We start from the raw sequence: 13488 nt of genomic DNA, 5'->3' as shown, positions 1-13488 counted from the left end.
GGCATAAGCATCATCAACTTGCTCTCCTTGACTTACAGGAAATTCTGACTCAGCACCTCAGATAATCAGACTTGGCCCCCCCTTCCGGATAGCTGTTTTCCAAGTTTAAAACAGCTAAGTTAGCTGCATTCTCCCCAACCCCCTTCCAAGAAAAAACACTGAAAAAATGGTTTAGAATGTACTCCCTTCCCAATTTGCTTTTTCATATTTACTGTCTGTGATACTGTTTGCAGAGCTCAGTTGCATACGTTTTGGTTTGGGAGGGGGGGTTTGTGTTTAGATTTCTGCTTTAATGAAGATTGAGGCACAGTGTTTTCCAGTTATTAGAACAGTCGGGGGATTTAGGATGCCTGGGTTCTATTTCCAGCTTCACCACTGTCTTGCTTAGTCTCCATAGTGCCTGAGTTTATCCATCTCTAAATGGGGATAGTACCTAATGTGCCGACCATGAAGGATGGACATGAAGCTTAATAAATGTTTGTAAAGCACTTTGAATACGTCTTGAGTTGTCTGGTTATTTTCTCTGTTTCATCATGTATTGTGTATTGCTTCCAAATGATTAGTGAATCAGGAATTAAATAATTTCCCCTGTGAGAAATCTTGTACATTCTCTCAGAGAAAGGAGTACATGAAAATGTCATGTCTGCATCTTTTTTGTTTTCCTTCACTTGATCAGTCATTAGTAACTTAGCACTAGATTTTTATTTTTTCCCCTGTTATGGCTTCTGTATCAATTCTCATCTTCTTTTTTTTTTTTCCCTCTCACAGTCATACCAGTCCAATTACATGGACCAAATGAAGCCAAACAAATACAGTGTCATTTATCCTACCCCAAATATGTTGCACAATAAATTCTATCCAACCCCAGAAGGACTAGCTAATGGAATCCAAATGGAGCCAGTTGACCTTACAGTGAATAAACGAAGCTCACCATGTTCAGCTGGAAGTTCTCCTTCTCCTCTGAAATTTCAGACTGTACATAGAAGAGCCTCACCTGGATTAACTTTGTCCTCTCCCAGCCCGCCTATGAAAAAATTCACCCCACCACCTCCCCCAGGAGTTCAGCCTTTTTCCATGCCATTAACAATCCCTCCAGTAATGGCTGCTCTTTCACGCCCTGGACTTAGGAGCCCTGGAATACTTCCAGTTATACAGCCACTTGTGGTCCAGCCTGTTCCTTTTATGTATGCTCCACATCTCCATCAACCTATAATGGTGTCCACTGTTCTTGCAGAAGAGTTGGAAAATCCAAGTAGCATGCCAGGTGGGTGCTGTTGTGCTACGTTTCTCTTTTATGCGGGACCAGTGCTCTTTTATGCAGCAAGTTGCCCTGGGCACCAACTTCCAGGGGCTTGCTGTACTGCTGTGCCATTCAATGGTTTGGGGTTGTTTTTGTTTTGGGGAGGAGAGGAGGTGTTCCTCCACTCCATTCAGCTGGCTATAAGGGGAGGAGGAGTTTTGTTTTTTTTAGTTTGCTTTGGTGTGGTTTGGTTTTTTTGTTTTGCTCTGTTGCTGTGGAAAAGGGGCATGACACATTTTCTTCCCTGGCCAGCAAAACAATTAGTGCCACTACTCCTTTTTTGCTAGTCAGATCTGGAAAAATAACTGTGTATCCCTGAGTTTTTTAGGGTAAGTCAGAATATTTTGAAGGGAAATGAAAAAGAGAGACAAATATTCTTTTGTTTTCTTCTAAAACATACAATACCCAGACTTTACTGTGTGAATATTTTCCCCTAGTTTTACTCGATCAAATTCTGCTCTATTGATACCCATATAAATCTATTGATATCAATAACTCACATAACTCTTTATAACTCTTTATATATTTGATTCTTTTATATATATATATTTGATTTTTTTTTCCTCTAGTGCCTGTAATTGAATCTTATGAGAAGCCCACATTAAAGAAAACGATCAAAGTAGAACCAGGAATCGAACCACCAAGAACCGAGTTCTATCCTGAACAAATGTCTCCTCCAATGATGACCTCCTTGTCTCCTCAGCAAGTAATGTTGCAAGAGTAAGTAATTAGTCCTAAAGTATCTATCTTCAGTTGAACAATGAAGCATACTGCCTGCTATACATTGGGTTCCATATACGGGGGCAACAAAAGTTCTTTGAGGGGAAAGCTACTGTGCTTTGAAGCATGTAGTAAAATATCATAAATAAGGGTTGCAGACTGTAAATGAATTGGAGTTTGTGCTTAGTTTTTTCCTCCTCTTCCCTTCAGCCTCAACTTTGTTTTCAGCAGTGTAATGGTTAGTATGCATGCTATGTACATGTGAACTGCATAGATCTTCTATAATTGTATAATGTGTTCCTAAAGTGATATAGGGCCCAGTCCTGCAAACCACTACAAAAGGAGCTTCCAGTACAGTCAATAGTAGTTCTTCCTGTAATAGTCTCGCAGAATCAGGCCCATATTTAAACAGCTATTAAATTGTGGTAACCTGGAAAAATGTTACATTGGGGATGGGGTGAATTTTTGTGACCTTTTCTTAGAGAAGCAGCAACACGTCCTGGTGGTAGCAGGCCTTTGATATTTCCAGGGAGAAACTCCTCAGGCTACAGAAATACCGTTTTTGTCCCATGTAACTCAATTCAGATCTACCTCAGTTGTAGTGTTAAAAATCACCATTTCCTCAGGGAAATTCTGGCAGCCGCCACAATCACTGAACGTTCTAGAGAGCCTGGCCCATGCTTCTGCCAAAGCAGACGACACTATGCTGGGAATGCCTGGGAATGCCAGATCAGTTATAGCAGTAGTTGGGGAGAGCTGGGCTGGGCTTCCCCCAATAATCCCTCCATCCTCGACAGCCTGGCACATGGCCCCAAAGTCTCATCCCTACCAGAAGCATCATATGGGACAGGAGTCCCCTACCTCCCAGGGGTGCAGGGAGAGAAAGCCAAGCAATAAACCCCTGGATCTAGTAGCCTAGGGTGCAGCAGAGAGAATGAGCTGGGCTGGACTCCCCTGGATCACCCCCTGGACCCAGGATAGGGCACCAGCAGCCCTTCCTCCACTCTGGCATGTCAGCCTTCTCCTACTGCCATGTAGTGTTGTTAGTCCTGTAATGGCTGCAATCTGAGCTGTAGTGCTGAAGGCTCATGGTTCAGATCCTACTGTTGATGCATGATAGGGAGGCCATTTGTACATAATAGTTTTTAACTTTGTCCTTTCAAAAAACCCTAGGACATCATATACAAAATATTGCACTAAACTAACATTATTTTAGTCGCAAGATCAAGCACTTGAAAGTTAGAGTCAGATTTTGAGTTTCGCATGCAACCTTAATTTGGTCCGCTTCTGAACGTGCATTATTATATTTATATAATAACATGCTATTTTTCTACAGGACCCTTGCCTTTTCAGTGCATGGGATGTACATATAAGGGGACTGAATGAAGTTGGCACAAGCAACCATAAATCTGGCATTTTCTAACTCTTGAGTGCTTGAATTTGCTATCTAAATATTGAAAGGGGAGGGGGGCTGTATGTAAAATATATAAAAGCCATTGACGTCTTACAATGAGCATTGGTGGGTTGTACAATCTAGCTATCTTAACCCAAAGTCAATATCTGTTGTGTAGGAATTAAAGAAATATCCGAGTTCTCCCTTTAAATCAAAGTTCATGTATTGTTCTCAGACTATTGCCATACACAGACATGGATGAAACGTAATATGAAGCCTTAATTTTGTGTTTTCTTGTTTGTGTGAAATCAAAGTTTGACTCATGCTACCCTCATCACGTGGGCTGTGGGTGTGGGGACAAGGCCGTGCTTAAATAAACTGTGATAACATGATTTTTGGAAGACATTGTTAGCTGTTTGAGAAAAACACCCACATGCGCAAGGCTCAAATGAATTCAGATATGCTTGTGTAAGCAGAGACAAGACCTTATGGAATTACAGATGATCTTTTATTTCAGCAGTTATTTAATAATGTTGGCCCTTCTTCTGATACCATTGTCTCATTTCTTAAACCAGTGTCCCACTCTGGAAATCACTTGCAGAATTTTGTAGTATTGCAGGTTGGCTTCCCAATGGAAGAGAAATAAGAAAGAGAGAGTCTGCGTGTACTCTAAGTGTAACTTGCTTTATTTACACACCTATACCAGTCTGGAACAAAGGCCATCACAAACTGCATGCAGGCAACCTCCTCTTCCACCAATGTCAGCTTGCACACCAATGCCTACTTCTCAAGAAGCTGGTGTCTCAAGAATTGCCTCCAAATACAGAGAATAAAGCAGAGAATTTACTCTCTTCTGTCTGCCACAACATCTGTCAAAGGACTACTGCATAACAAAACTAACAATAATAGAACATTTCTTCTAAGATTAAAATCTTGCTCACATTCTAGGAACATGTAGGACTGTATAACAGCATTATCTGGTGAGCCCATCATAATATTTTAACTACAATTAATATGATGTTGAACAACAAATCTTTCCATCGCTAGATATGCTTTTTTGAGTTACTCATGGCACCTTAGGCTCACAAAGAAGTCACCAAGTGACTCAGGACTCATAGCTGTGGTGAGCAACCTGCGGGCCGCATGTGGCCCATCAGGGTAATCTGCTGGCGGGCCGCGAGACAGTTTGTTTACGCTGACTGTCCGCAGGCACGGCCGCCCCCAGCTTCCAGTGGCTGCGGTTTGCTGTTCCTGGCCAATGTGAGCTGTGGAAAGTGGCATATTAAGTTTCACTTAAAAGCTAGAAAATATATAAGACTCTGTAATATGTATTCATTAATCAGTTGAAAAATGCGTCCGGTGAAGCTGTGTGATTTAAAAGGCCTATCTGTTTAAAAATATATATTTTGCTCTTTTCCTTCCTCTAACATTGGCATAGAAGGCAGGTTCATGACTGTCCCAGTGATTTTATATATGCAGCTGATAATATCCTTAGAAAGGTGTGTTTATTCAATATACACATAATTGTGTGTGTGTATATATAAAAATATGTATATGTCTTACCTGAATAGTACCTGTGGGGTTAAAGGCAAGAAAATCATGTTTATGAAGGTGGAGTGCCAATTTCAGACATCCTGTGGGTGTGACATGCAGTCTAAACTCTACTTTTAGGAATTGACGTCAGTCGTAAAGGGAGGCCGCACCCTTCTGCCAGCACCAAACAGGAAATTCTTAATTACTCTCTAAAGGAGTGGCTGGAACAATAAAAACTCTGAGTTCTGCTTTAAGACTAAAGATATGATGTCTTTAATAATATGGAAAAGCTGTTTTAAATTAAAAACAAATTAGCTGTCTTCTAAGGAAGAATAAAAAATGTAAACAAAAGCAATGAAAGTTAACTGGAAACTCAGTGAGAGAGTTTGGAAATCCTGAGCATACTTGCCTGAGAAACAAGAGTCTGACTTTCATTTCTTTATAAGTAAAAATAAATTAAAATCCAAGCATGCTGAGAAGAATATCTTTGGGTTTGCTCATGCCACAAAGTGAATAAACTCAAAAGAGGAAAGAATCAAAATATTATTGCTAAAATCTATGAAATTTGCTAAGTCGTCTTAAATTCTTTTACATACATGTAATGTAGTTCACACTGCCAAGAGACAGAGTGGTAGTGAATAAAGGGGCTTTATTGTGGATCACTGAATGAGGTTTACTTTGTCAAATACTTTTCATCAGTCATAACCTATATCTTCACTTTCATAGGAATCACCCTTCAGTTATAGTTCAGCCAGGAAAGAGACCTTTACCTGTGGAATCTCCAGACACACAAAGGAAACGCAGAATACACAGATGTGATTATGAAGGTTGCAATAAGGTCTATACTAAAAGCTCCCACCTAAAAGCTCACAGAAGAACGCATACAGGTATGAGTCTTGGTACACTTTCCTTTCATCCATATTGGTCTGGATCAGTCCAGGCCAGACTTCTGGTTTCTGCAGAAGTTCCAGCTCTAGATATCTAACAGGTGCTTCAGGCTTTTTCAAACTAAAGGAAATATATGGGCTAACATAAATTTATCTGAGTTCTGTTTAATGTACAGACCACCAAGACAACATTTTAAAGAAAGAAGGGGTAAAGCAATCTAACCGTATCTCCTTCTGCCAGCTCACTGAGTCCTAGTCACATGTCCCAGGAAGTCCCATTGTGTAGTGGTAAAATCTTCCCTTTAGTCCGGGTTGGCTATGGAAACCCAAGATTAAAATTCAGTGGTAATGGTAGGTTACATGTCAGGTATAAATGGTGAAGTCAGGCAGGCTAGACAGGTTTGACATTCATTTGGGTTTGCAAAATGAGCGACAGGGAATGGATCACTTGATGATTATCTGTTCATTCCCTCTGGGGCACCTGGCATTGGCCACTGTCGGAAGACAGGATACTGGGCTAGCTGGACCTTTGGTCTGACCCGGCATGGCCGTTCTTATGTTAAAGTGTGTGTAACATGGGGTATGTCTACAATTGGAGCTAGGGGTGTGAAAGCTCAAGGAGAAATATTCACACTAGCTCTGATTGAACTAGCACACTGCAAACAGAGTGTAGCCACAATGACATGAGCAGTGTAGCCACCCTGCGTGCCTGCCTGTGGTCTCAGTTGGGTACGTACTCTACTCAGTTGGGTACCTCCTGCCTGCTGTGCTGCTCCGGCAACAATCTGTTCTTAGCACTCTAGGTCAGTCAGAGCTAGTGTATATCTCCTGGAGCTGGGAATAACCCCCCTCACTCCAAGCTTAAATATGCCCTTACAGGCAATGGAGTAGAAGGGGGATGGAGCAGGAAAAGCAGCTAGCAGGAGGTTGTAAGTCAAAGTAAGCTCCTCCTAGTATCTCTTATATGCTCATATCAGTTGCTTTTTTCTTTTCTTTCTGCTATACCCACTTCTGCCCACATGGCATGCAAGGTACTCATTTGCACACCCACCAAATGCCAATCACTGCACTACCTCACAGCTTACATCACTGCTACATTTGGCTTTGAGAATTCCATAGGAGTAGCACTCATTTACACAGGCCTGAACTGGGTGCCAAATGTAAAGTGTCTGTTAAGGTTTCGGCATTGCATCCAGCCACTCTTAAATACTGGTCAGGTTCCTTCTGAATGCTCTTTTCTAAGAGCTCCTTTCAAATAAAGATGTCCCCATACCTATTCTCAATCACCATGTTCCAGGCATGCCTTGACACATTGTTTGGACATACGCTGGAAGTTTGTGACAGTAAGACCTGTTCAGAGAAGATACAAGGCCTGATTCCTAGTTACACTATGGCCATTTACTCCCTAGCAATGTAATGGAGCTTAGTGGAAATGAGAATCAGGCTCATAGAAAGGAAATTAGTTAAGCGGATCCACCTTTGACTATACCTCTTATGACAACATCATTATTTACATTACAGTAACTCATAGCGACTGCAACCAAATTGGGACCCTGTAGTGTTAGATGCTGTACAAACATGTAGGGGTAAGAAAGGGAGGGATGTGTTGACAGAGCAATACAAACAAGATGTAACACACAACCCTTCATGCACATTTAGAAATTCATAAGCAAACCAAGAACTTCACAAACTATGCTAGCTAGATAGGTCAGTTTGGGTGAGTAGAAGAGAATTAGCTGGGAGAGAGAGGATGAATCATATGGTATAAAGCAGTTCACATGTTTGTGTGTTAACATTCAGAAACACCCTGGAGAAGCCCCACCCTTTTTTCCCCACTTTAAATCCCTCATTTTCTGTTCCCTTTCCCAGGTGAAAAGCCATACAAGTGCACCTGGGAGGGATGCACGTGGAAGTTTGCTCGTTCTGATGAACTAACACGACATTTCCGTAAACATACCGGAATCAAACCCTTCCAGTGCCCGGACTGTGACCGTAGTTTCTCACGCTCGGACCATCTTGCTCTCCACAGGAAACGCCATATGCTAGTCTGAATGTCTCTTGTCCCTCAACTCCCATCACACTTTCTTTTTTACATGTGCATTTTAATTTGAATTCAGCTGGTCTGAATCTCTGATCTTACACAATTAAAAGCTTCCATATGGTCAGTAATAGATGTTATCTAACCCTGCTATGTCCTTGCCACGGGTCAGACCTAAAGAATGTGAACATTTTTTTTTTCCGAGGGATGCTAAGCAAACCCTTCCTGCAGACAGTATATGTTATGTATTCCTTTGTGAATAAGGGAATTTGTAAACTAGCAACTTTGTTGGTTTTGCCATATAATATAGCCAGCATATATTGATCAACTAGTAAATGTTATTGAATATCCAGTCCTTGCCAGAGACTTTATTTATGAGCCCTGCAAAGGATACGCTCTCCTTTTATGCTCAACAGTGCAATGAATGGACTTTCCAACATTGCTGGTTACAGCAACGTGTTTAAAGCAACACTTTTAGAAAGACACTTCTCACTGTAGAAATCCCCTCTGCCAAGACAGTGAATGACACTGTAATAGCTAACCTAAGCAAAGTACTCTCTTTACATCATGAAAAATTAAGTGATAACTGATTTGGGCTAAATTAATAATATTATTTGAAGAATCATCAGCAGAAATTGATGTGTACACATGATTGTGCCTCTAAACCAACGTCACCTATCTTTTGTATTATACTGCAGTACGTGAGCTTGTGTTTATTGCATGATGCTTTGGTAGATTCCTTAAGTGTGTGATTCCTGTGTGACACTATCTCTGTTTTGTGTGCAGCCGTATAGATGGAACACACACGGTACTCCTATGACATGACATGAAATGACATTCATAGAGACCTACCATACCTCATTTCAGGGGTAAAGATGTATCCCTTGATAATCACTCCCCTGTGTTTCCTGTTCTTTTAAAAACTTCATCGTACCTCAAAAGCAGCAATTGTTATATCAGAATGCTCCAAACTGTACCATTGGTGGAAGTGAGTGCCAATTTGATACACTACAGTATTTAAATTTTAGTTCACAAGATTTTTTTGATGGCAAAAAGCTAAATGGCATCCAATAGGAAGCACTTCCTGTGAGAAATTGAGTTGTGTAAATGTCTCAAATGACGAGAGTAGGCTTGATAAGCCATTTAATGACTCTGTGATTTGATTTGTGGCTCTGTTGGTTTCTTGATGCTAGGTGGACCAAGAGATCCCATGGATGTGCTTGTTGTATTAACAAATTGAGTCAGAAAGGTTCAACTCCCAGTTTCAGTTAACAAAATAAAATAAATAACCTAAAGTTTGGTGCTAAATATGTTCCAGAACTTTGGAGGTGTTAACTGCATTAAAAGGGAGGTTCCTGCATTTATTAGTTGGCTGCTTTTGTGGCACTGCATGGAAACAAGATGTATTTGTCTAGACTGTTATGCACCACAAAGTTTTTTGTTCAGTTCATTATGCAAATCAGGCATAGTTCCTGCAATATGAGAATGTCAGTCAAATTTTCACTTCATGGAAAAACCCACTGGAAAAGAAAATATCTGCATGCTGCCCTCTATGCGAAAGAATTTGAGACCCGGTGGCGCAGGAAGTGTTCATGACCCTAAACACTGTGGACACCTGGAAAATCCTGCAGATCCAAGAGTTGTGCCAGTTTACTCTCTTGGCAGTGTGGTTCACATTTACCCGACATCGACAGCTGCTCCCCTCTGTCAGCAAAACTGGCAGGAAGGTGCTTGTCTCCAATAGTATAAATATAGGCCAATGTATAGATGTTTGGGAGGGTAAAGAATAAAATGATCCCTTACAGCTATCTGAACTTTAATGCTGAGTGTCAGAGTAATTAGGGATATTTTCACTTATTGTACAGAAAAGTGCAAAGGGTGCTTCTGACGTAAAATATGAAATATTTCCCCGGCTCTAAAATTAACGTATACTAAAGTATGGAACTGGACATCCATTTATCTAAGGCAGCAGTTCTCAACCAGGGGCCTGGGGCCCCCTGGGGGGCCGTGAGCAGGTTTCAGGGGTTCCACCAAGCAGGGCATTAGACTCGCTGGGGCCCAAGTCAGAAAGCTGAAGCCCCACCACATGGGGCTGAAGGCAGAGGCCTTGAGACCCACCACCCAGGGCTGAAGCCAAAGGTCCCAGGCAATTGCCCTGCTTGCTACCCCCTAATGCAGGCCCTGGCTTTTATATGCAGAAAACTAGTTGTTCTGCCACAGGTGGGCTGTGGAGTTTTTATAGCATCTTGGTGGGGCCTCAGAAAGAAAGAGGTTGAGAGCCTCTGATCTAAGGAATCTCTTACCCTTTTGCAGTGCTGTGGTGTTACACAGTCAAAACATACAGTGAGGAATGAGAATTTTCATACCATATCTCCCAGCACTTGGAAGTTTTGTGTGAATGCTGGTGTAAGGGATCTGAGCCACATTCTGCTCTCCTGCACCACTGTAAGTCTGGAGTAACTTTCCTGGAATCTATGGAATCCTGGAATTGAAGCTATGCCAGATTTATAGTTGTGTAACTGGATAGAAATGTAATTACCAGGTAAATTCTCTCAGCCTTCTGTTGATACGTGGCTCTGTCACGTACGAAAAAAACTTCCTGGAAAGAGAACTAGCGTAGACTAGACCAATTTTTTTTTCCAAGTGCCTGTAACATCACAGAATCAAAATTGATATCAAAATTAAGCTCTAGTTATTTACAGCTAGCTGTTCCATACCTGAAGAACTCTATTGACTTTAATAGGGGCTTCACACAATGAGCTGCCACAGGCTCAATTCCTGAATTTGAACTTTTAAACATATCACAGGAGGATAGGTGTTTGGCATGCTGTGGATGAAAACAACTCAATTAAAACCTGGAAACAAGCAGATAGGATCCTATAAAGAAAGGCAGTGTCAGACATTCTAATTCCATTTCTATTTCTAACTAATTTATTCGCATCAAATTTGGTATTTTTTGTGACTAAATTTCCTGTGCTGCTAATTTTTATTTTTTTTTTTTTTGGTCTTCCATAAAACAGTTTTAAGTGTTTGCATCTTTTGCTCACTATAATCTGGGGCTGCGTGGTCTTCTGGCATAACTCCACTGAAGTTAATGAAGTTACTCCAGCAGAGCATTAAATCCCTGACATGCAGGCTATTAAATCAGCTGTTAACCTGTTTGCCTCTGTTAAAGATATTTATAATGAGTTGTAGGGAGAAATACTGTTAAGATGCAATATAATTATAAAATGCCCTTGGCCATATGCTTTATGATATAGGACATTGACAGCAGGTTTAAATTTAAACATTAAATAGAATCTTAATTACTGGTAACTAAAAAAGATAGTTTCATGTAAATGTTTTGTTATAGGATTTTTCACTTTATATATGTGGCGTCATATCTTCTGGGAAGTCAGAAAAGTGATTACAAAGTAAATTTTATCTTTTTAGTTTAAAATGTGAATCTGCATTTTAAATGGGGCATTAACTCTAACTTTAGTTTGGGGAGTGCATCCCAAAAAAAAAATATAACTAAGGAAATACTAAACAAGTATCAGCTCCAGTCTAGAGAGCTCACTCCTCCTCTTGTTGACCTGAATGGAAGCAGGACTGGGTCTAAAGACACACACACAACTCTGCTGCAGGATTTGCTTTGTGTATTTAAAAGAAAAACCTGTGCACTAGCAGTATTGCACTGTATAGTATGTAACTTGGAATACCATTATACTGATATTGTACCTGTATGTACCATTCAACATTAAAATGGATTACATATTTCCGAGACAATCCTTCGGAGTTAAACAGGTATGACAGTAATATGGTTTTATTTAAATATACACTGTAGTTCTGTAGTGATCTAACGCCACAAGCGTCTGAATATGTTGTCTGTGTTTTGTCTCTGTCAAGGTTAGCAAACTGTAAATGAATGCAAATCGTTTCTTAAACAAAACAAAAAACATTTTACATGTATTAAGAGGGTTACAAAAATGTTCATTGTCTTACAGATATTAGCACTTTTCTGCTATTTATGTACTTTAAATGTTAGAGGGTCAAAATAATCTTTCTGCTTAGCATTTCTTAAAACATTACCTGCAAATGTAGCAGGGATATTACATTTACTTTAATACTTGTATAAACTATACAGAAATTTTTTTAATAAAATGTAATATATTTTATAAGCTAATAAGACTGGGTAATTAAAGGTTTCTAGCATGCATTACTATAACTTGCAAATACTGAAACATTTTGGTAATCTTTCTTACTAAAGATGTGAATGTTTAATGTACTTTCACTGTTTCTACTTTGGTAGTCCAATGGGAATTCAGTAATGACATTTTGTCATGTCAAACTGTGAACATAAATTTGTACTGTACAGTCCTCATACTATATACAGTATACAATATGTATTATACTTGTTAATAAAACCATCAGAATATTAAATGTGATCATGTAGTTATATACCATACAACAGAGTATACTTACATATGAACCAGGAAGTTCAGAAAAGAATCTTTCAAAATATGTAAAATCAGCACTTGTTAAAATGCAAAACAAAAAAATCCAGAAGCTCAATTTCCCATTTCTGAAGGGTTTTTTAGGATTCAGAAGTCAGATTGCTGGAATATCTAAAGCACCACACATATTTTAATGCAAAATACTTTTATATCTATTAAAGAGTATGCTGATCTATGAATCATATAGAGAGTCAAGGTAGGTTCACTACAGCCCATGCACCACATTTCTTATGGATACATCTGAATAAAGAGGGTAAAGCAAAACAAAAAAACGTAGTGCAAACAGTTCACTGGATTTTGATTCCATCTACTCTTACCTCTTTATTATTTGCTGTTCCCTAGCAACCAAACTTTTTTATACTAACATTTTCAAAAAGTTAATTTCAATTTCACAGTCAAGATTAGTTGAATGAATGAATAAATAATGTTTGAGGCAGATGTTTATTATAAGGTATAGGTCATCCAATCACGGAACAGAAACAAGACTATATGACATTGGGATGTATGAATTCCAGTTACTGAATCACTGACTCAATAATTGCTCTGAACTGTTTGTGAGAAATCCAAGCTCAAATAAATTGGTAAAAACAATTAACCCCAAATTCTAGTTTCACAACCAAGTCTTGATGAAAGATTTTGCACAGCTCATAAAGCAGATATCCCTTTCTCATATGGCATAGTTATAACATTCAAGCCAACTCTGTCTTTACAGCCGCACCTGGTTTTTTGTGTGGCCCCAATGCCAAATGGCAAAAGCAACCAGCTTTTCCTCCCTGAGTTCCTTTCCCATTCTAATCCTGCTCTCATTTCATGGTCTGGCCTATATTTGTTTTCTTCCCCAAAAATTTTGCTGTGGACTCAACTGGTGGCAATGTGTGCTCTTGAAGAGTAGGATCCCTACCCTTTGCTTAAAGTTCTGAGTGGCTATGGTTTGCAACATAATGACAAATGGAGCAGCAGAGGTGGCAACAGATTTCTTACAATACTGTATATTTTATTTGTATTATAGTAGCACCTAGAAGCCCCAGGCTCATTGTGCTAGACATTGTATAAACACATCATAAAAATATAGTCTCTGTCCCAAGGAGCCTACAATCAGCAGATCTATATGCAGGAGTATA

The 13488-nt window shown here is 39.7% G+C and overlaps 1 protein-coding gene across 2 annotated transcripts in view; it reads left to right on the top strand.

Moving 5' to 3' along the window:
- KLF3 (KLF transcription factor 3) overlaps positions 1–12293 on the top strand; it is a 32943-nt gene extending 20650 nt beyond the window's left edge. For both annotated transcript variants that reach the window (XM_077815749.1, XM_077815750.1), the window contains 4 exons: positions 769–1264; positions 1870–2020; positions 5673–5833; positions 7703–12293. In XM_077815749.1, coding sequence (XP_077671875.1) covers positions 769–1264; positions 1870–2020; positions 5673–5833; positions 7703–7884 — 990 coding nt within the window. In that variant the 3' untranslated portion in view covers positions 7885–12293. The remainder of the gene's footprint in view (positions 1–768; positions 1265–1869; positions 2021–5672; positions 5834–7702) is intronic.
- The last annotated feature ends 1195 nt before the right edge of the window (positions 12294–13488 follow it).

This window comes from Eretmochelys imbricata, chromosome 4 (assembly GCF_965152235.1).
Source record: "Eretmochelys imbricata isolate rEreImb1 chromosome 4, rEreImb1.hap1, whole genome shotgun sequence".
Classification (NCBI taxonomy): Eukaryota; Metazoa; Chordata; order Testudines; family Cheloniidae; genus Eretmochelys; species Eretmochelys imbricata.
The sequence above is the reverse complement of the archived record's forward strand: the minus strand, read 5'-3'. Positions and strand labels throughout refer to the sequence as shown.